This window comes from Ischnura elegans, chromosome 5, assembly GCF_921293095.1.
Source record: "Ischnura elegans chromosome 5, ioIscEleg1.1, whole genome shotgun sequence".
Lineage (NCBI taxonomy): Eukaryota > Metazoa > Arthropoda > Insecta > Odonata > Coenagrionidae > Ischnura > Ischnura elegans.
The window spans coordinates 31,017,327-31,041,449 of record NC_060250.1 but is presented as its reverse complement, the minus strand read 5'-3'; the positions used below and the strand labels follow the sequence as shown (position 1 = coordinate 31,041,449).

The 24,123-nt window shown below is 37.4% G+C and overlaps 1 protein-coding gene across 2 annotated transcripts in view; it reads left to right on the top strand.

The window, feature by feature from the left end:
- The window catches only part of LOC124158652, a 911,695-nt gene that overhangs the window by 494,763 nt on the left and 392,809 nt on the right, over positions 1-24,123 (top strand). For both annotated transcript variants that reach the window (XM_046533860.1, XM_046533859.1), the window contains exon 3: positions 19,705-19,812. In XM_046533860.1, coding sequence (XP_046389816.1) covers positions 19,705-19,812 — 108 coding nt within the window. The remainder of the gene's footprint in view (positions 1-19,704; positions 19,813-24,123) is intronic.

Below are 24,123 nucleotides of genomic sequence, written 5' to 3'. Positions count from 1 at the left end.
TAATGGAAGAGAGGATGATTAATAACGGCATCCTTGTTAATACATTTTGTAATCCACTCTGCATTGACTAACGCGCAATTTCCGCGGCGATAAAATTAAAATTTACCGCGAATTCGCGACATACATTAAAATGTCCTCCGTGGGTTTAAAAATTCCTCCTCCTGGACAATCAAGAAACTCTATGTAAAATGTGCCCTCCGCTTTGTGTTTATAGAGCCAATGTGGAATCACGATGATTTGTGATGGGAATCCGTTATATGTTGTGATTTTATTTCTACAAATCGATCGCTTCCTTTGGAAATATTATTAATCTCTTTTGAGCAAATCCGTTTTTTTTTGTTCTCACATTTGCTTTTGAATGCATGATTTGCTCAGTTTCTTTATTACCCCATTGTGGCGTTCGTCGTTATCGATTTAAATTACCCTACAGTTTGCTAATACTTCTTGAAAATGCCCTCGCTTACCTTTAAACTGTTTTTGCTGCCTGGTGTTCAGGGCCTTTATACTATAGGCCGTATTCTTACCCCATAATCTAAATTTGATTGCTTCATTTAGTCATTTATAATTCGCCTTCAGGTGTGCAGCCGTCTAGTATACCACTTCATTATATTAACATTTTTTTCTCATGTACACCACATAACGATGTTGTGATTTATGTTTAGATCCAATTGCTTCAATGAAGTGTATCTGAAGAGTGCTAATCTCTTATTTCTCTGTGGCGTAATGCTGCAATTAATCATTGGTTTGATTTTATCTTGCGTTAGCGATTTTTATCGTACATCAATAGAAATAATTTTTCATTATTTTCGTTGATTTTTACGGAATATCAGTGACCACAGCAATAATCAATTTAAAAACCTGAGCGATTTCCTAAATATCCAAGTACATTAAATTGATAGCTAATAAAATTATTATCCATTGCCATCTAAAAACTGCCATTTATTTGAATTATTTATACTTCAAGCATTTTCTTGACATCTCAATCATTCTGCCAATACTTTTAAAGGAAATTATTTTTCATCCTAAGTCATTTTGTTTTTGACAAGTTCATTTTTTTATTTTCCTTAAGAAAAAAATCAACTTTGCCCAAGTATATTCTGCAGTAGAGAGGTTTCTCCTCTCCAATGCTCAATCACATATTCTTTCAAGCGATCATTTCACTGATAATGAGTGTAAACATCGATTTACTAGTTGATAATAATTTTTTTCGTTCCCACGAAACATCCTTTTCCATCATGTTCTATCAAAAATCATATCACATTGATTTCATCGAGTTTCTCGATAAGTTCCGGGTTCTTTTTCCCCTGATTAATCTCTAATTCCGAGAGTAAATCAGCATATCAGTTAACCTCTGTCAAAGACTCCTACAGCTGATGGTGCTATACAAATATCAAAAAGAGGTTATTTCTATGATGCCTTAATCTGCTACCACGAATCCCATCATTATCGAGGATCGCTAGTGTTGTATTTGCACCCCTTGCTCGTTCTACTACCCTTTGTTGCCTATCGACTGGAGGGGCTCAAGGAAATGCGGCTGCAATCGATATATAGAAAAATCCATTGCAATGGCTTCACCTCCTGGATATCCATACATTAGGCGTAATATGACCGAGATCTTTCGTTTTATGTGCACTTTTCTGGTCTCTCCTGATAATCATCAGCCTTTCTCTAAATTGCTACGCTGTCTCGTAGAAGTTTGCGTATGTTAATATCTGCTCGATTACCTAATATGTTAAAATTTCGATAAAAAGCTACAAGCATGTATAATTTAACAAATCAAATATTAGCGTATGTGTGATTGATCCTGTTCTACCGATACTCATAACTAGGATCTGTCTTAAAGAACTATTTCTTATCTTCATGGCGATATTCTCTAGTTTCTTGCACATTTCATGAGTAATAATTGACCCTAACGTTGCTACCACATTTTCAGCCTTTCTCCAGGTATTTAGCTTTTTTATCTGCTCAACTTCGAATTTTTCCTTTCTTGATGTGATATTACTGCTGATGGCTGTGCATAAAGATGTTTTCCCGTTCACATAACTTCTGTTGGTTAATGGCAATAATTTTTTTCTCTCTATGCGAGATTGAGACCAAACTCTTAGTTTTACTTCACCAGGCTTATACATGGAAATCTTTGGATCTCCCAATCCATACTCCTGTATGTTGTGGAAAAATTATACTTTGATAATTAAATTAATGCGTAACATCATACTATTCATGAATTACTTTGTCTTTTTTATTTTCGTCGCTATTTTACCTCTCAAATACGTATCGTTAACAAGGTTTTGGCTTTGAACTTAGAAAAATTTTTGTTTGGTGTACATTTTTCTTTCGGTAATTCCTTTTCGTAAAGCTGAAATTAAATTTAATGATTTTCCTGAAGTTGTGCAGTTCCAAAGTTTATTTCGGTAGTAACCATTTGGCTCATTTTCTAACTAAATGAAAACTCTAGATGGCACAAGACTTCTTACACATTTAAGAGAATCACCAACTGCTGCTTGAAAGTCGCACGAGTGCTTATTTACTGGCGAAAGTAGTGGCTTTTATTGTACTTATTTTAGTATCATGCAGTCTTTAAAAGATCAATAACAGCCAGTAGGGTAAAGAACACATATGAATGATTTTTATTGGATGAATGCATAGTATTATATTATTTTAAACTATAAACCATCTAAAAGCCATTGTCTTTAGTGCCTCCACGAGTTTTTTTATGGAAATACTATCCTAATTTAGCCTCCTATCCTTTTTTCGTGTCATTTCCTTTTTTTTCAGAAAAAACCGTTGTATTCAACGTGAAAAAATGCTTTCAAGTACCTACCCTATTTGTTAATAGTTAACACACTAGGCCATACTTTGCATGGTGGTATGTGATAAGGTAATCGTATCTATAAATGGGTCTAAGTTACCGTCTTTTGTGCAATGATAACTTTCAATGTTTCATTATGTGCATTTGAAAAAAAATTGAAAGTATTAAATATACAGAGTCTAATTATGTGCTGGCATCATAATTATGGCTGAGGACAGAAAGTAATGCTGATTTCTAATGTTCCTCATTATCAGTCAGTTTTAGATGCTTGATAATTAGGTACTTGCACTTGACTTAAAAAAAAAGGCTTCATCTTTTTTTAAGAGACCATAAAATGAATAGGTATATTTGTATCACACATTTGAAACATTCTTCAGATTTTTCGCTGAAAATATATTGATTTCGTTGGAAGACTTTAAGTTGAATATGCGCATCCATCTAATCCTGATGCATCATTTTCTCTCACCAAAAATAAAACTTTCAGTGACATGTTGATTGTTCTGTATCGATCGATTTTGTTAATGAGTAGGTATTCCAAATGTAATCAGGGGATGCGAATCCAACTCACTGTGAAATTGGTTGTCAATTCTCACAAATTAATGGTGGTGGTTCGAGCATTTAAATCATCGCGATTTATGATCACCGTATTTTCGAATTAGAATGAAAACTACGGGCTCCGTTGGTGGCTCTTTTGATTGTTTTCTCTCTCCATTTATTTCTTTGCATGCCACTCCCGCTGGCTATTCCTCATTTCCCTGGACCCTTGATAAGTGTTCCGCATAAACCATAAATGCAATGAATAGCCTCTCAAATCCACATTTCCTTGGGTTCAATTGGGCGCCCGACCAAAACGATTCCACCTCATCTCAGACTACGGTGAATAAACACACGTTTTCACTGTGAAAAGCTTCCCACCAAATCCATTTCGTGGATTTGAAATATTAAAGCTAGCCTTCCGAGTACTTGTCTCTTAGTTTCCTGTAGTGTCTAAAATTTATGGCATATGTCTCTTCCTGTCTCTTATACGACGGAACGTGACTTGAATGGCCTAATTATTAATTGGAAATTAAAATTCTCGTTTTGAGAATGCTAAAAATTAAGCCAAGAGTCAGCCAATTCAGATTTTTAGATATTTAAGGCGAATCCTACACGTCAAATCAGGTACGTAGGGGAAACAAGGGAGGAATGGGACAGTAGGAGGTATGGGACAGTTCAAATTTCTCTCTCTTGGTTTAAATTTTTTAGCTCTTGCTTTTCTCACATGTATGAGCAGCAGTAGCTGCATTTCCTCCTAATGACTTCCTCTCGCTGGAAGGACTGATGAAAATGCATGTCCTTTTGGTTTATAACTGATAATTTTAATAAAATTTAGATGTTTTTTTAAACCTAACAATACATGTGAAATAGAAAATGGCATTTAAGGGATGTCTGGGACGTCAGATATGTGTTTTCAGGTTTTTTTTAAGTTTTATTTTATAAGGCATTTTAATTTCATTATTGGGTAACTATGCCTAATAAGTTATCCTGAATGGTAATAGTGAAAAAATCCAGATATGGTACCAGTTCCAAATGGTACGATTCTGGAAGATGTGAAGATGGTTTGTGATGAGGGCAAAAGTGTGAGAATGGTAGCAAGAGTAAAGAAATCATCAAAATCTGCATTATAAAGACATGCTTTAAATCATTTGCTTCCAAGGCCAAGGACAGTGTAAATTTTCAAAGTAATCTCATATGTTGAATGGTTTTCCTCTTTTGTACTACACAGGGTAAGGTTTTGGTAATGGGTATGATGATGAGTATAATTTAAATTCATGCGAAAAAGGAGAGCTAATTTAAAAATTTTCCTTCTCAACAAGAAGACATTAGTTTCATAGAGAAAAAAGATATTGTTCTGAAACTGAATTGTCCAATGTCCATTTAAGACACTGAAAGAGTGAAATCCTTCTTTAAATTTACTACTGATACCATTACTAAAATATCTATCATTTATGCATTTGAATCATCACTTATTTTTATAGCTATTTTTGCACATTTGCATTAGTGTCCCATTCCTCCCGGAATGAGGGAGGACTGGGACAAATATCTTATGTTCAGAAAATGTTAAATTCGACAGTACTCACCAATTTCTCGAGGAATTTTCGATGGAATTTAGAAGGGTCAAGGAAACTAAGGATTGCAAAAAAATTGATTTAAGCCGCCGATACTTTAAAAAACAATTGTAATCTAGAATGTGTCCTCCCTAGTCTCTCCTACTATTGGGATCAGAATCTAAGTATAAGCATTAGTTATTAAATATCGTAAAAGTTCATCTTGCATTCAACCTAGGTATTCATATCCATTTCACGTATTAAATTCAGAATAATTTCTTTATTCTCTTATTTTTCTTTTCGGGTATCTTAATTTTAATGGTAAATTGTTAACTAATCTATTGATAAACTCCCTGAGTGGTGCCATGTTTGATGTTTTTTAACCTGAGTTGGTGAAAAGTATGTAATGCGTGTTGTGTGTAAATATAATTATGGCCTTGCCGAGATTGAAAGTAAAACATGCTAATAAAATTTCATATGTGTTATTTTAACTTCACTATGAGCGTCTAATCATTGAAAGCCGAATTTATGAACGTATGTTCTATCTCTCTTAAGAACATTACTCATTTTCTCTCCAGCATGGTTTCTCGAAAAAATTTCTCGACAATCCGCAGTTGGTGAAAATTTTCTCTAGTTTTTTCTATAATTTAATGTTCATTGATAGGTTGGAGAAATTTATAGCAAATGCGTGTTTCTAAATTTCGTCAATTGTTAACTTTTTGGAGTAATTCCAGTTTTCAATCACATCCTCAGTCAATAACATCCATACCACTTTAATTGAAACAATTTTCGAAATGAAAGCCGCTACGTTTTTTTTCATTAAATTTAGCTGTTTCGATGCTGGCGATCAATAAAAGTGAAATATGGGCTGCTTGAACGGCGAGAAAAATTGCTGTTTTTGCAGCTTAGCAAAATGAATTAATAAGTGAATTGAAACGGAAACATTCGGTCAGAAAGTATATCGACATTGTTCATTATTTACGTCAATGTCAAATGTTTTTGCTATTGCTTGCACAATCTTAATTTCATTTTACGGTATACGTTACTACGCTAAAACAAAACGTGATAACCATCATCATCATGATCATAGTTTGTAGCTTTAATCGGACTTCATTGCGCAGGTATTCTTCATTTTTTCTCATTTAAATGAAATTTGAGAATATTAAACTGTTTTATACTAGTGTGCTCTTTTTTGCTATTGGGATCTTCATTAAACATGTTGAATGAATTTGACAAGAATTTAAATGCAATAAGCTTCACGTAAATGATTTCTCTTGTTGCAAACTGAAGTGGTGAAATATAGGTCATTGCTTGCTGTGCGCAATGTAAGATTTTGTCATTGCGGAATATGAAACAAAGTGAAAAACGCTTAAACAATTACATTGTTCTTATTTAAACTTCACTATAAGAGTCTTATCATGGAATGCAGAAGTTATGAACATCTGTTCAATCTCTCTAAAAAAAACATCATTCATTTACTTATGCCCATAGTCATGAGACCCATCATTAACAATTTATTCAGTGCGCCCCATCACGTTAAGAATTTTAAACTTGAAGCCATTCAACGCTTCCCATTTGCGAAGCTGGAACATTGCATAAGTTATAAGAAATGATGACTTTAACTGTGTGGAACGATCTTGTTAACATTCTGAGGAGTACCACTCTTTAAGTGCGTTAGTGTTTTAAAAGGACGTCGCAGGTGTGGCAAAATTTTATCGCACTAAGTATATGTGGAGCTGCGATCGTAGCATCGGAATGGAAGTCAACGCTTGAACACTATTAGCTAATAATGGAAGCAATATGTGGAACGATAATGATTTTGAAAGCGGAGGAGACAGGAACATTGGTTAAAGCGCATCTTTTTGTCTCATGATACGCGACTGCCAGTTCGAGATGCTGTGCCTGGAATTTCGCAATGTGCTGCTATTACGCCGTTTCCCGTGGCGTGGACTCCGAGGAAATTGAGGGTATTTGAAATTATATGAGAAGGGAAGAAGCAGAAGAAAGTATAATTGTCTTGGATGCGTAATGGTTGCTAGATAAAGGATAAGGCTAAGGAAAAAAGGGTACAGAGATGCTATCACGTTTTCGTTACTTTTTTTTTATATTTTCCGTTTTACTGCTGTCTCTCTAGAACCGCAAAAATATTTGCCTATCTTTAATTCCGTTTACTTTGTAAGCAAAATAAATTGCTTTAGAGTGTGTTTACGTATGCTAGTAACAGTTTCCAAATTGAATTCCCCATTCCGTATGAGAAAGGTGAAGATATTGGGGAGATAATTTTATTACCAATTTCAAGGACACTCGGTATTTGGGAATTTGTGTAATTCTATTTGATATTTAATGCTATTGATTAAAATCACGAATCGATTTTGTCACATCGATGACCTTTGTCCTTATCTATTCTATTCAGAATACTCCAAGAGGACTATTCTACGAAAATTTTCATTAATGCAACATGTGTTTGTTATCAGTTTCTCAAGTGCAGTATTTTATCTTCTGAATAGGACATTGAACCGTGCCTTAAGACAATTTTTTTATCGCCATCAAGTTTTTCCTGATAATCGATCTACTGTCTTTTAATATTTGTATTTGATAACAAATATGAGTATCTTAGCGGTCATCGTATGGAAAAAATAATATTCGGTAATAAGTTATTTGGAAAGAAAGCGATATATTCAAATTTTCTGAGAAAAATCGTAATCAATGGCCAATGAGTTTATTAAGTCAACACTTAAATCAAGGTGTTTGAAGAATAAAATACACTTTAGGGGCATAGTGTGTTAAATAACAGGAGCATGCCCATTTCTGATGAGAGGGAAGAAGGAAAAGAGGCTATAGGGTGAATTTAACGAAGAGAAAAAAGCGCTAACATTCTCATAGAGTAGACGCCTGAAGAATACATATATCCTGAATTTAAGGCTATATTGGCATTTATAGTATTTTCAATTGTGTACCTAGTCGATTAAAAGATATATACTGAAAAGTAAAGTGAAAAAACCCGTATATATGACGTCTCCTGCCGTTTTTTTTTTCGTGGTTAAGAGTAACATTCTTCTTTTCACAACTTAACATATTTAGTACGATGTCGTATTTCATTTTTAATTCTCTTTAGTAATTTCTGTTAAATATCCGCTCACTCCATTAAAGTCACTACACATCCCAATTACGTTTTCTAACAGTTATCTACGAATTAACCAAGGAATTATGGTAATTTTTTCTAGATAAAATTCTGTTTCTAGATTACAATTCAGTGGCATATGGCGAGGTTTTCCATTAGCTCTGTAATAAAAGCTCTCGACCTGTCAATATGAGCGGAGTTCAATCTGCTGACGCCCAGCGGAGAACCCCTTCAGATACTGCCGCCGCACCACGCCGGGGTGGCGGAATTAACTCCTGAGCGCAGAAGCCGCAACTCCCGTGGTCACGGCCCCTATACCTACTTCCCCGCCTCCCTTGACCTCCCGATCACCTACATGGCCACCGCATGGCGCGGCTGCTGCGGACGACAGCTGAGGCTGATATGAGCGAGCCACGGATCTTGCAAGAAAGCCGACTCGCCATTCAATACTCCCGGAGAAATTATTGCTCTTAAACCACCATGTATTTTATTTTATTTGGCATTACGGTATGAAGCTGCTCAAAAAAAGATATTATTAATCGAAATTTCCATGAGGTTTCTGCTCCTTTTCACTTGTTAGTGGAAAATCTAACTGAATAATCTTGTCTTCGAGGAATATGGTAACTGCTTAGCAATAGCGCATTGGTTGGTGCACTTTGTTAAATTTTACGCTTTCCTCACGACCGTGAATGTATGAATAACTGCAGAGAGATACAGATGTACGAATAGAATTTGCAGTACGATCGTGCAGCTTTTTCGACATAGAAACACGGAGCGTAATAAGCTGGTAAGCCGGTAATTTTTGTTTGTGCTGGAGTTAAAGTTCAGGAATTTACCGCGATATTGATTAAGAATATCTTAATGTGAGAGTAGAATTATTGCCTACGAAATATTAATCACAATATAAGTCCGTATGAGTGGTATCAACTTTATGGGAATAGCTTGCAAGCAGTAGTCAACGAATGGAATAAAGTAACAGTCATTGTAACGTAATATTTCATATTTTTACAATGATTCAGTGTGGTTATTGTAAAAGAAACGTCGATATATTATTGATCGAATAACTTATGAGATCCTAATATTTCATAATGTTCCGGAGATATGAGAAGGCATCTACATTTGCGTATTACCCTTTAAACTGCTTTAAATGGCGTGAGGCGGGTATGCTAACCTGTTCTAGAAATCCTACGTATTGGGTGCCATTTGTGAATGAATTGGGTAATTGATTTCGATCTTTTATTTATTGAAAGACTTAATTGTTCGGGGAAGAACGGATTCCTAAATCATGTAGCATTCCAATTTGTTAATTCATTGTATAAGGATGAGTTTTGACAAATACAACTGATGGAATTACTCTCCCGCATTCCATTCAAGCTGGATATACCGGTCGAAGTAGACAGCTATAGGAGTCCACTTTTCAAGCGCAACTCATAGGTGTGGACAGCTATTGCGAAGCGACCCTAAAAGGGCAAAAAATCGATAGGTCTTGATGTATCTATCAGCAAAGCTGGAGCAGTTCATCTTTGAACGCAATAGGAGACGATTGCAACGGGTATATTGGAAGTGTAAAATGTTGATTCAACTGCACATGCGAAGAAGATAACATTTTTCCATTTTTTCCATTTATTTGTCACTATGGATCATTGGTAAGCCAAAATCTATTTTAATTTTCTGCTAAAGAAGAGGAAATGAAATTGTTTCTCCTTCTCAACCGCCACTTTTTTTGTTTTTCAATCTCTGGCATAATGAAGGACATTATCACTTCTAGATCAATTCTGTGTTGATAGCCGTAGCGATATTGATTTGGAGCTACTGCTATATCAGGGAAGTGTAAACCAGGCTTAAAATTAGCGGCCAACAGTGACAGTGCTGTGGCACTTAAAGTGGCGGGGAGATGTATATCTGTCTCGGAAGCGATCTTTCTTCTGATCGCCTAATGGCGAGAAACGGGTGAGGTTGGTGGCAGACCATCGCATAGCAGGGTTGTAGAGCAGGAGTTTGAAAGGAAGAGCGGGGAACATTGTGCCTTGGGAGGCTTCGATAAGATAGGATACCCTTAAGGAACAGTGGAGGGTGAAAAGGGATGAGGCGGTCGAAATACCCGAAGAGAATGCCTCGAATGGTTCGCAATGAATCCTTTGCGGAGCTAGAAGGGGCGACAGCTGGTGAAAGACTGGGTGAAAGGGAACGCCCTTGGTGGGTCTATGGGGTGAGGCAAGTTTGTGCGGGGGAGGGGATTAAGTATCAGACGCGTGGCGAAGGAGTGATAGCAGCGTGGAGTGTTGTCCTCGCCGATTTGTGGGAATGAGAACCTATTCAGTTTGGAGAGCCCGAGTAGAAAAATACTTACTAAAATAATAAAAATACACTAACTCTCTCCTTCATTCAACCGGAAGGTTGGTATGGATGGATGAGGGTGGAGCTCTCCCCAGACTAAGCCACAGGCGTATATTTCACTATAAAGGTGCAACTTCTCTCTACGAATTTTTTTATTTTTGGGTATTCGAAGGCTTCAACCGAGCTTTGAACCCGGGACCCTTACCTCAGTAATCAGAGCTCTACTCACTAGAATATCACTCTCCGATTTGAGCTGAATTTTTATCATTGTCTCGCCACTCCTGCCCGAAGTTTGGTTTGAATAGTTGATAATAGAGTTTGACTATGACTATGCCACCGACGTGTGAATTTCATACGTTTAGGATAAGAGAAGTTTCCTTTTCCAGCTCTACATTTTCCCTAGGAATTTTGTTCAAGAGCGTCTGAAAATTTTTACCGGGAAATTTCGGTATACTGCAAAACTCTCCAATAATAATTCACCCACCATAATGCGCTGAAATATTTATCTGACAGGGAACGTGTACAAACCTCAAAGCATTCTAATATATATATGCCCTATTATTGATACATCCACTGTTATCCTCTTGCACCGTAAGAATGCAGTATGCCATTTGCATTATGTCAGATGATTTCCTAAAACAGTTCAGTTAATCAGGCGATTGTGATGCGAAAACTCTCTCGCATATTTTTAAGTTTTTTCATCGCACCATTCATATTTTATGTTCTCTTATTTTATTGCTGCTGTTCGTAATTACTAGTACTTTATTTTTTGAACGAAGGCCTTTCTTCCGGAAGGGAAATATTCCGGTGCCTTGCAGTCGGATGGTCCTCTTCGGGTTCATCGTGAGCATTCGTCTATTACTTTATAAAAGTGTACCATCCTCGGTCCCCTCCCATTGAGGTATTTCTGTCCCTTTGGACCTGATATATCGGAAAGGTGAGCGACCGATGCTCATGAAAACATCCCTTCTCCCCTTCCGATTCCTTCTATAGGCATTTTTCTTGGATAAAGTAGTGGATGGCGGGTTCCTGGGAAGATTAAAAAGAGGAGAAGTAGGAATTCGTATTGTGAGCAAGGAAAGAATGAGATCATTTCACTCACCCGCGCCACCTCCGTCTTCTGAGGAATCTCAAATGGGAATTGAATATTGAGCCCTTCCCGACGACAAGCGGAGAGAGGGAGAGAAATGGAATTCCCTGTGCTTGAACGGTTTTGGTGTGAGCGCCCTTTGAGATGTTACTGGTGGTAATTTCTCGGGTTGCGTTGAAAAAGTACGTTAACTGGCATCCTTTTCAGAGTATTATTATTGCGGAAATTATTATTAAATCTCGAAAACTAACTAAACTTGCTTCCTTTTAATGGTATTCCTAATGTCCAAATTTTGTATTTTGTTCAAGAAACAAGGAAATCTCAAGGAGAAAGGCCATGTGTGTAGAGGGTGATAAAAATTTTGGTCCAAAACGTATGAGTTCTGAGGACTGAATCGGCTGGAATGTTGCCTTACCAGGGAAAAGAGTGGCCATCTCTCTTGACTTTAGGCCATTTACGACGCGATGCTTACGTATCTCAGACGTTGTAGAACTTCAATTCAGTTAGTCTGGTTTTCTGTGGAGCTCACATGGAGTTAGAAGAGGTAAAGAGACCGTAAGCGTTGAATAAAACTGAATAGAAACGGTCCTTTTAGTTTTTTTTGCACACATTGCATGCCCACTGATAGTTAATTAGAGTCTCAGATAGAAGCAGCTCAGCTGGTCATCGTGTCCATCCCCTCCAATATTCTCGCTTCCAAGGAAGGAATACTTGAATCGGAGGTCTTGATGATAGTAGATACTTACCGCTAGGATTCTCTACCCCATTGTAAGCCGCTAATGCAGTGTTTATCAAACTAGTGATCTATTCATCTACTTGAATTACCATGAATACTGAGCGTTGCCCTCAAGGACGGATGGCGTGCGTTGCTAGGAGTAATAACGAAAAAAACTGTGGTGGTTGTTGACTAAACGTCTTGATCCCACCCCGTGAACGTTGAATTAAGTACGGTGAAGCAGCGTAGCTCAAGTTCCTTTCCTTATCTCTTGCCTCAAAGCGATGAACGTGACCCATTTAGAAAGCTTTTGGAAACTGTTTATTAAGTCAAATCAAAAGCGTGAAGTAAGTACTTTGGTCAATGATTGTGGCTGAAAAGGTATGGCTAATTCTTGCCACCAAATATTTTGGCTTAGTCTTTGGTTAAATCGTTATGCTAAATTTTCCGAGTGAATAGTACTCATGCCTATGAATAGAAGGTTTTAAATTTTAATGAAGTCTTACCAATATCGTATTATTATTGCATTTACCCATATTACATTTAATTTGATAAGACAGTTCATATTGTTAAATTCTTTACAATTCCCTATTTTTAAGGCTAGGGCAAGTTGATTATCTTTACTGTCCCCAATCATGAGTAGTCAACATTCGCCAATGACTTTCTGCATGGAAAAGATTATTCTATGTTCTAGTTTAAGATAGCTAGGTGATTAAAAAGTAAATAAATTCCTCCCTCATCTGTTTTTAGATTTCAGGCAGCACAATGGGTAGGTTTTATTAGCCTCTTATATTCCCCTGTATTTTAATACGAGTATGATGGCATAGTGGTAAGCATCTACCCACCCCTCCAACTCTAGGAAACTTCGCTTAGTCCTAGGGGCTTCACCTCCTGGGTTTAGAACTAGTTCATAAGCTATACACTCGGGCTCAAATATCCAAATATTCATCGATAAGCTGCAGCTCGCATTTATTCAGTACCCACCTTACTGGTTCCATTGATAATGACATGGAAATTGAGAAACCTCGGAGTGATCGTTCGTCTCGATGACTCTATACGCATAAGCTATCTCACCTTTGTTTATATTTCCGTTTCATTTACCTTTTGGCTCCATTTCATTGTAGATCTTCACCCCATCTAGATATTGTAGTGTTTTTGTTACAAATAGGTCTCAAAAGTGGAGCTCATTATTCTAAATAATATGCACCGATGTGTCAGTACGAGTTGTCAAAACAATTTTCGGGTCACTCTAAAACGTCTTTCTGGCACGGAAACTCTCATGGTACTAATTATGACCACTGTTTTGGATGTAAAATGTCAAAAGACCGCATTGTAATTGTGGTAAACTGGCAGGCCACTTGGCGTTGCCGGGGAAGGATAGTATCCATGAGAAGTGAGAAAATTGGAATTCATGGTCGCGTGGCAGGTTTTTTTTAGGTAAAGGAACAAAGCTAGTATGATGATGATATACATATGTAACATCAAGCAATAGAATAAACGATTTCCGTATTCCGCGCATGGGATCATCTTGTACCCCGCTCCACAGTATTGATCATTATGTGTCCGTACGTGCGCAGGCCAAAAAAGTCGTTTGAGCATTAACCCCGGCATAAAGGCTTGCACCGATAGGATTAATAGTTAAGTGTAAAATCCCTTGTGTTAAGTTTTCCTCTTGATCGTTTCAAGAGGCGTGCCTGCCCGGCAGGATATCCAATCACAGAAGTTGTACATATAACGTGACGCAACGAACTGTAACGGGAAAACGATGCAAAGCCGCGTTAAACACAGGCAAAAGTAGCACTACGGGCTTTGGGAGCATGAGATGCATGTAAGTACTAACTTTGGTTGCAATCCGTGCAGCCGTATGGAAACGCATAGCGGACAGACAAACAGACATCATCTTTTTATAGATAGATAGTATAGGTCTATCTCCGATACAGGCTGGGGTGTGGGATAGCTGGGTATGGGGAACGAATGAGGAGAAATGAGCAATAAGAAGATGCCGGAATATGTCCCCAGGGGAGTGGCTGGGGGCGGGGGTAAGTCGAAGGAAAGGAACGCCGTTGATAGTGGGAGGGGTTGGCGGGAAAAATTCCTGACGAAACGGGCAGGAATCGCAGTGGTATGGGAGGAATGGTTTTAAAAAAGGGACGCGGGGCCACGGGGTGGGTTCTTCCTTGCTTGCGTTTTTGCAGGGTGATGGGTGAGGCGTTGGAGGAGGGTAAGAGTGGAGGCGCTCAAATTACCTATTTCAGAGACCTTAACGTCCGCCATCAAACTCAGCTGTCCCAGTGAGGACATTAGGATGACTCCCCCGAGACCGAAAACTCATTTTATGTTACTTCACTCTTCTCGATAATCACGGTTGCTCATCCTATGGATAAAATGTACTCGAGTTCTCCTCTTCCTTCCTTTTCTTCTTCATCTTCTCCACTTTCGCCCGTCCATCACGCTATGTTCCCTTCTTCTTCCGTTCCCCCGACCGGTTTTTATTTATTTATTTCTAGATTAAAGGACGCAGTGCAAGTTTCTTCAACCCGCGGCCGCCAGACCCCATGCGGCCCGCCAGCTTATTTCTTGCGACCTCTAGGAGCTAAAGAAAATATTGTATCGCGAGCCAAATATCGTCATGAACTCGTCAAAAATAAAAAATGTCAAAAATCGCATTGATCGATTGAACTTTTTAGCTAGGTACTAAAGATTATTGCACTTGGAAATTGTTTTATTTTATTTTATTGATGTGGTGTTAAAGTGACGTGGGGAATCGTGCTCCTACGGACGGTGGGGAATTTGTTTTTGGCCCTTGCATTAAGAAAAAGTTGGAAGACCCCTCACGTTGATCGTGGAAAACCATGAAAATTAGATCTCCGATCCTAGCATGTATGTGGAATGTCCTCTTCATTTAAGTCATTTGATTTAAGGGTGGGCTTGTTCCTACTTTACGATCTCTGGCAGCATTCTGTGAGTCTATTCATTCCTTCATTTTGTTTTTCTAATTTCATGGCCACTGAATGTGATCGACTTTTAACGTGGGTACAGGTGAACTATCGGCTATTTCGGAAAGTTAAAACAACTTCAGGTGCGATAATAGTCTCGTAATGCACTATACGGCTCTGTTTGTTTCTCGTTCCCTCTTCCGCTCCGTTTACCGTGGGGAAGTTTCATATTTTATCTGCCTCGCGATCAATATCAGAGTTTTCTGGGCCTCCGTTATCGGTCCTACGCGGAGAATGTCGTTAGTTCACATATCCTCCACTTGCGTGTTTTATCCGCCCGATTTGAATTTCCGTTGCATTTAAAGTCAATGACTTCCTTAAGTATAAAGCCGTCGCGCATTCAAATAAATTCCCATGTATTTTCAGAACAATAAAGGGAAACTTTAACCACCCTGAAATTATTTATGCTGTTCATTCTTTTGCTTTAATGGCATGATTTCAATAGTGTCTATTAGTTTGTCTATCGAGAGATGGTTTGGTATTTCATTTCTTTCGTGGCTAGATGTAATGTAATATTTCTCCCAAAGGAAAATGAGGTCCAAAGTTCCCAACTACGGTTCAAATTGCACAAATTATTATAATTAATATGTTACAAATTCGTTTTTTATTAGTCGTTTTCCACGTTTCTTGTTTTATTTCCATTATTTTCATTCATTCAATTATTCAACTTCTTGCTTCCATCACAGAGTTTTATTTCTTTAAGAAACTAACATGGTTAATCAAAAGTTAGTGCTCGCTAAGGTTTAAATTTCTTAGAAGCAAGTCGTTTTCTTAGTCATGCTATCTGTTTAATTGTATTTAGGTATTATTTTTTCTTGAACATGCACGCGTGTACCTATTTTCTAAATAACATGGAAATGGTTCAGTTGTTCGCTATTTTACCGCTGGCAGATGTTGACTCTATACACTCTTTTATTTAATTCCGCGGCTATAGGTACTTTTTTAATGCAGGTTGTAAATTTGTATTTTAATATTTCTTAATACTTTATCCTTACGTTAATGCTTCCTTTTTCCATTTCATCAAACCAGAAATTTCCACAAGGACTAAAACTTAATTCTCTGCTGAGACATCATGAAGCGATAGCAGTGAATCCTGCCTTTAAATAGTGCTGATGCTTAGATTTTTAATCGAACGGTTTAAGTATCTATGAAGCGCGTCTTTGGTAATCATACCCTTCATTATTTCCCTACTTTAATGGGTCTGCTTTATGGTCATTAAATATCAGCGCATATCCTAAAAAAGACTATTCAAGTTAGTTCACTTAACGATATGGTGGGTACCAGATTGCTTAGCAGTTTTTGCGATATTATCTTGACGATATTTACTCACGCGCTACTAGTTTTAGTTATTCCCAATGCTATTGTGAACTTAAAAATAAAGCGTCGGACCAATCTTATTAGGTACTACTAAAATAAATAGGTAAGTCAGCTTGAATTGCCATCAAATCACTTAAAATCCAAGAAACTGCTCTTTTAATTTGTAGCAACGTAGATGCTACGAGTTTTACAGACACAGCAAGCGTTTGTATTTGCACTGCCTTCCTGATTTTATTTGTATGGCATTAATCCACGGTCTCATTCGTTGTAAAAGTCTAGGGTCATTGGATTCATTTGCAATCGGAGAAACTACTATTTTAATTCATAAAATTGTAGATGCTGCGAGTTTCACGGACACAGCATGAGTTTATATCTTCAATGTCTTCCTGATTTTATTTCAATGGCATTAAGGCATAAATTCACTTCTGGTACAAGTCTGGGGTCACTCAATTCATTTGCAATCGGAGAAACTACTATTTTGTTTAATAGCAGTTTAGGTTTTGCGAGTTTCACGGGCACAGCCTGTGTATTTATTTTACCACCCTCTTGATTTTACTTCCATGATATTCACGCGCAAACCCAACCATAGTCCAAATCTAGGGTCACTTGAATTACAGTTGATTCTTTCTTTAATGACACCTCTCTCCAACCGTCGCTATTCTACCTCCTAGCTTCAGCCATCGACAATCATGTGACCGTGTTCCGCGGCAGCGCTGGATGTGGCGGCGGCAGATGTAGCTTTGATGCGCCCCGAGCTAAGAATTAATTAAACGACGTGACCAACTGTTCATGTGCCCCGTCTCTTTTCTTCCTCTCGTCCCTGGCGGGGGTGCATGAACACGGGCGCAGCACTGGTCTCCGCACCGACACCAAAGAAAGGGTACACTCAAGGGTCGCGTTCCACTCTCCACGAGGTCATTTCGTCAATGAGCCATGTTTCGTTGGTCATCCTCGTCACTTTTTCTTCTCCGATAACTCTCCCCTCTCTTCACACAGTTTCTTTCGTCATGCCATCATCGCTTTGCTTTCGCTGGTCTCCTCTTTCAGCTTCATCATGAGCGTTACCACCAGTGATCTCATCCTAAATGTCCCCGCAAGGTTAGCTTCCAAGCATTCGTCAAGCTGCTATTCTTTCCAACTTCGATTGTGTGAAATTGGTGTATCCCACCAACAGCCCGCAGGCTATGTACGGTCCGTGAACCTGACCCGTCAGATCGAGTCTGCGGCCTTTTTTAATCATAATTTCGGTTTATAACACTTAAATATGCTACCTGGTAGAATTGAATATTCAATTAATTTTGGTATTTGTTTTAGCATTTAGAGGTCGCAGGCCCAAATGCAGTGACAGTTAACATTTATTAAAAGAATATTCTGTGACCACCGCACTATGGTCTATTCTTATATTTTCTTATGCACGTTTTTAAAGGGAAAGAAGGGAAGAAAAAAGTTGTACTGAAAATTCTCTTTCGGACTCTTTCTTTTGCGGATGTATTATTTCTTTATTTTTTTTTAATTGAAGTAACATATTTCTAATCTATGAAGTTATAATCAATTACAATGACATGTATCTTCAACCTTTATTAAAAATAAATAAATGCGATGGTGGTTGGCGTAACATGGTGAAACTCCTTCATGATGCACAAAGGTTAAGAAAAGACTTCGCTGTTTCACTTTTGTGAAACAGCGAAGTCTTTTCTTAACCTTTGTGCGTCATAAAAATAAATATTAATTTGGAGCCTCATATTTAGAAATTTGTTTCTGTAAAACGGCTTCAGACTGCACGTCCATAAAACGTGAAGTCCGAAGAAACAGTTTTTAGGTCATGGGGGTTAATGAACTTTGGTGAATTTTGTGGGTGACTTGTTGATAACCGTAAGGTCTTTCTCTTGAAGCTATTAATTAATATTACTTGTAAGCGATATCCTTCTATTTACCGCCTCGTGCTGTTGTTCGCATGTTGATTTTCGAATAGCCTTAGGTTGCAAAGAGGCCCAATAGAAGCACCCTCGAAAACTTCTCGTTGTCTAGAGTTTTCTATTATGCACCTTACGTATAGCTTTCCATAAGATGTTTTGGATACATGAGCGCTGCTTTTTTGGGAGAATATAAAAGCGTCGGGAGCGAAATTTAAAAAATCTATTTTATCCCTCTCCAACCCCAAAAATAGTGCATTTAATGCCCTTCCAGCGGCATATGATCAATAATTCCAATATAAGTAACAAAAATCCATGCTATGGATAAGAGCCACTAACCTAGGCGGGACTCGAGCCCGCGACCTTCAGTTTGGCAATCGAGGACTTTAATTTTCCTCCACTAAGGCCGAGAAATATTAATATTATGGAATAAATTCCATTATACTATATACTATACTACTTTATATAATATCGAAAAAATTGAACATGAGCGGGTGATTAATTTTATTATTTCAATTGTAGGTTAGGTAGCGAGTTACTCTTCTATCCGGAGAAAAAATGATATATTATTGACTGAAAATTTCTGTAGTGGCATCGATATTTTTTTTTGGATGACTTAAAAAAGGGAGTTAATGAAACGCAGAATAACCTTCAAGCTAAAACTGTGATTCATTGCAAACATCCAAAACTACTTCTTCAACAACCGTTAATTTTTAAGAATAATATCGGCATGAAATACTTCTTGGAAATGTAAATTTCTGAAGTTGTTTTGTAAAATATTATTAACTTGTGTTACCTTCTGAAAAGTATTTATAACTGTGGAGATATTTATTATACTGATTTGTAAATTATTTTTCTTTAAAATGCCGTATTCAAATCTTTATACCTGATTTTGCATCTTTCACTCGAATATCGATTTTGGTACATTTAACTGTTAACATAACTTCAAATCCACATTTTTATCTTTTCGGCATTTAATATTTTCTTGGCATTAAGGGGAATATTCGTTTCAAATTAGGATTTAACTGATTGTGTTAATAATTCCCTCTTGACACATTCCACTTACCTCACCGAATTATTATTTGATTGTTATTTTTATGCCGCTGTTACTATCCACTTACAATAGCTTTTCCTTTGTCAGATAAAGTTATTCGTGAATACCAATAGCCTATTATATCAAGATTAAAATTAACCTTCCTTCGTTATTAATGTTTTTCTTGTGTTAGCCAGTCGCGTGACTTCCGCATTTAAAAAAATAAGCCTTCCCTTTTCATTTCGAATTGATTGTGAATCAAAATTGTTTTTGTGTCATTTTTCAGGGATCTCGATGCATAAAGGCTATGCATTCGTACAGTTCACCAACCCGTTCGACGCTCGCAGCGCCTGCCTCGGCGAAGATGGAAGGACCGTCCTTGGACAAACGCTTGGTGAGTAAAGAACTTCATTTGGTGGACATGCAATTCATTAACACTCATCGTTACATCTAACCCAGGAATTCTGTTCAACTTCAGGTATTTCCTGTATCCCTGTTCTGTATAACTGTTCCTCATGTGATACGTCGTATTATTCCATCTGTCCTCAATTATTACAGTTAAAGATCCTTGAAGAAAAGAAAAAGAAAATGAAGTTTAAGCCATTTAACTCAATGAAGGCGAATCTCAATCTGTATTCCGTCATTTATAAAAAAAATTCTATTACTTTGAAATGAGATGAGATGAGTCTTAATTATTCATGATTAAAATACTGACTATGAATTGGAAGGCAAAATCTCATTAGGCAACGACGACTCCATTAATCTCTTCGACAGAAATAATATTCCCTTTTAAATAACAGGAAATCGTCTATTTGGCGAGGTATCTATGATTTTTTCTAGTAGGATAGATTTGAAAGAACAGCCAGTTTTATGGCTGTAACTAGGATTGGAGCCTTAGAACGTGTAAAGGAAAATGTGCCCTGGTAAAGTATTAAATATTTCATTTCCTGCGATTATCTGTCCCTGCATTTGAACCATAGTATGTGATTATAAGTGTCTACTTGCTTCCAAACTTAATTCGGAGTCAAAAATTCATCGATTTCACGGTCAAATTCGTTGGGTAACCAAACTTTGGGGAAATGGAGCATATGCATGCATGTACATTCGAAATATGGGGAGCGTAATCGCCAGAATTCTGCATCCACGTCCGTCATTAATGCCTCGCGAAGTTGCTTTCGCCACTGTGAAATCGTGATACGGTTTTCGCTCTGTCAGCGAAGGAAAAATCAACTATTCTCGTGGAACAAAAAATACTGTGCGCGTGTATGAATTAGGGAGCGTGAAATCCGGACTGGAGGTCTTTTCTCTCTCTCTCTCTCTCCCACGAAAAAGTTGAAGCCATCCCCACCTCCCACCCTACCTTATTCTCCTACCCCTCCCTTCTCTCTCTATACCTCTCTGTCTACTCCCCTTTTGTGCGGGAAAAACACTTAAACATGCATGCCTTCAGCCTGCGCGTCTGTACGAATAGAGCTGCTGCTGAAGCTCGTTGACTCTGGGCTCGAGGTGGGGAGGGAGTCTGTGTTGTGTCAATTGTTATCAAATGATGAATATCAGAGTTGGTGGAGGGCCACACACACACACGAGGCGTTCGGGTGGAAAAGAGAAGGTGAACGGGGGTCGGGGGGAAGGCAGGGGTCGCGCGAAGAAAAGTCGGGACATTGAATGGAGGAGGAGAGAGTCAAAAGCTGTCAGTGCTCCCCGTTGTGAAAGGTTATACGGAATAAAGGCATCCAATAAAGTAAAATAAGGGCTAAGTCTAGGCGTTTTTTGATCATATGACGTAGCTATAGTGATTTAAATAATCGTATCCACTAAAAAAATAGGCAAAGGAGGGATTTTTTTGGCCTGTGATCTGAATAAAAATTTCTTTCAATCACATTTTTTTATAGTAAATAAATTATTCGAATTTGTTGTGCAAGTGCTGGTGACTTTCTTAGCAGTCTCGTTCTTAAAGAGCCCATTTTTCTAGGTTATTCGGTTCACTCTATTAATATGTAATGCCATGTTTTAAGGTGAAATATCGAGTGGATAAATTGATTAGTGTTTCTAGGGATAAATACGTTATGAAGATACTGTGAGGTAATGAGCACCTGATATGGTGAGAAACATATTAATCTCAGTCGCGTAACAAAAGGATTATCATGGATATATAAGTAAAAAGTAAATGTATGTAATTAGGTTCTCAAGAGAAATCATAGTAAAGAAATAAAAGGAAAAACAAACATATTCGGTTTTAGGGTCTTTTAGATCTTTGAAATGTCGTCAAGGAAATGAAGGGGACTGCTTTTCAGCGACACTCATTTGCCATGGAACTCATCATCATTATAAGTCACAAATAGTAATATATTTTTTGACGCAGCTCTGCTTTCCAGTGTTCTATATGCAAGTCTAATCATAGTCGCATATATTTGTTTTCTTTTATATCCCTAATAAACCTTCCTATGTAACTCATTAGGGTCCGTTCCTTGCCCTTCTTCCCGTCTACCTTCTAATACTATATATATAGTTATTCCTTCGGTTTATCCATGATATTCATTTAGTGACACGACTGAGATTAATTTAATTCTGAATCATTGAGATATAATTGAACATTTTTTAATCATTACTAACTTTAAGTATTATGGAAAAAACTAACATTAAGAAGTTACTTGACCTTCAACGATTGCCTTCATCTGGCTATTGAACAAGACCATTTAATCTTAAAAAGGGAAAGTCCCTCCTAGAATAAATACTCTCTAGAGTTCGGGATTGCTTGGAAAAAACATCGAATCCGGGTGGAATGTGGGGAATGCTCATGGAAAGAGGGAAATGTGTCGCTAGGAGGCAGCACTCGACCTGGAAAGGCAAACGCTGGAAAAATTCAAAAAGGGGAAGCGAGGAAGCATGTGTGTGCATCCATCCAGAGTTATGAGTCCGTATGTTGGACATCGGGACAGGGAATCGCAGAGCGTGTTTGAGGACTCATATGCTCTCTCCCTCAATCTTCCCCTGCAAAACGGTGCAGAGATTTTGAGGAGGTGCTGCCGTGAGCGAACTATTTAAAACAAATGCTTTCCACTCAAAAATAAAATAAGTTATAGTTTCAGGCTTAAAATTGTTGAGCCTTGTCACTTTCAAAGTAAAATATACCATACTTCAGTGAAATACAAATTTTAATGCAAGAATTGAACCAGGTTTCAACGCAGTAGTAGTGCCACCGTCTGGGATCGGTGCCATTTGCCGTTGCCAGATGATGGACCTATATTGAATTTAAATACGGGTTAGTTTATAAATTAAAGTGTGGATTTAAGCTTTAAGTTTAGTTAATTTCTCGATGAATTTTCGCATTAAATATGCCTATGCCATCCATTTATTATAGAAGTCAATATATTTTTACAAAGCATCTGAAGAATTCAAAATGCAAATTTTAACGAAATGCTATTCCAACTTTATGGACCTACCATTCCATAATGCTCATGTAACCACCGTCGTTTGAGTAACATTTCAATCCTGTCGCGTTAACGGTGGTTAAATTTCCATGAACTGTCCTGAAAAAATAAATTCCCCTAGGCCTGGAACCGAACCACGGGCCTTTATCTTTCTGAGCCGCTGCCTAGGCAAGCACGATATTCAGTTTCCTAATTTTCCTTGGTAATTGACAAAAACCATTTCTCGCAGCAATTCATGTTAACCGTCAATTGACTCCCTTAGTGATTCATACTACTGCCGGCGTCAAAATGATGTGACGCTGTACTTTGCAAATTTATATCTGAACTTCAGTGCATGTCACAATAATGAATAGTACATCATTTTAAAGGAAATTTTATTCTCAATTCTGATACATTTTTTGTTTTTTTTAACATTAAAAAATCAAGACACGCGTCAAACAATAAAATTAGCCGTTTTGCCAACTTCATGAACTTTGTAACTCAACCTAGGGAAAACTACAACGTCTAAAACATTCATCTTCCACAGTAAGTTGCAAACACTAATGTAGATTAATATATTGGCTTTTGCGTATTTTCAAAATGCATATTTTGTAGTAAAATACCGAAAATGTTTAAACATTATATAGTCCTACAATTTACCTTGAAAGAAAGAATAAAACTAATAGAAACAATTCTTAATTTATTTGCAATTATTATTTGATCTATAATATGTAAAAATATTGATATTTGTGAATGTTAATAAGTACTATTAATGTCTCGTTGCCAAACGGGGCCGCGCGGGTCAGTGCCAGTTACCAGGGAGCAAAGTGTCGCGCGCAAGACGTGGCAACGCAGTATTCGTTCGCTCCGGCGTATTTTTTTAATGCCATTATGTAATCTATACTAAATAAAAATCATGTATTTTCGGATTATAAAAAAATCGCAAATAAATTAGAAAGTTTTTCTCTCAATTTTATTTTTTCTTTCGGAGTAAACTGTAGGACTAGATAATGTTTAAACATTTTTGCTAAATTTCTACAAAATATGCGTTCTAAAAATACGCAAACGCCATATTAATAATATAAATTAGTGTTTGCAACTTATTGTGGAAGATGAATATTTAGACGATGTAGTTTTACCTAAACATAAACTATTTTTTTTATATGATCACCTGATATATTTAGGAAATATTCATTCACGAAATCTAGATTTTAAATACTCAATGAACATATCTTCCGGTAGGGTCGGTATTTCAAGCGAGTGAAGATTAAGGTTGGTATTGAAAAAAAAGAAAG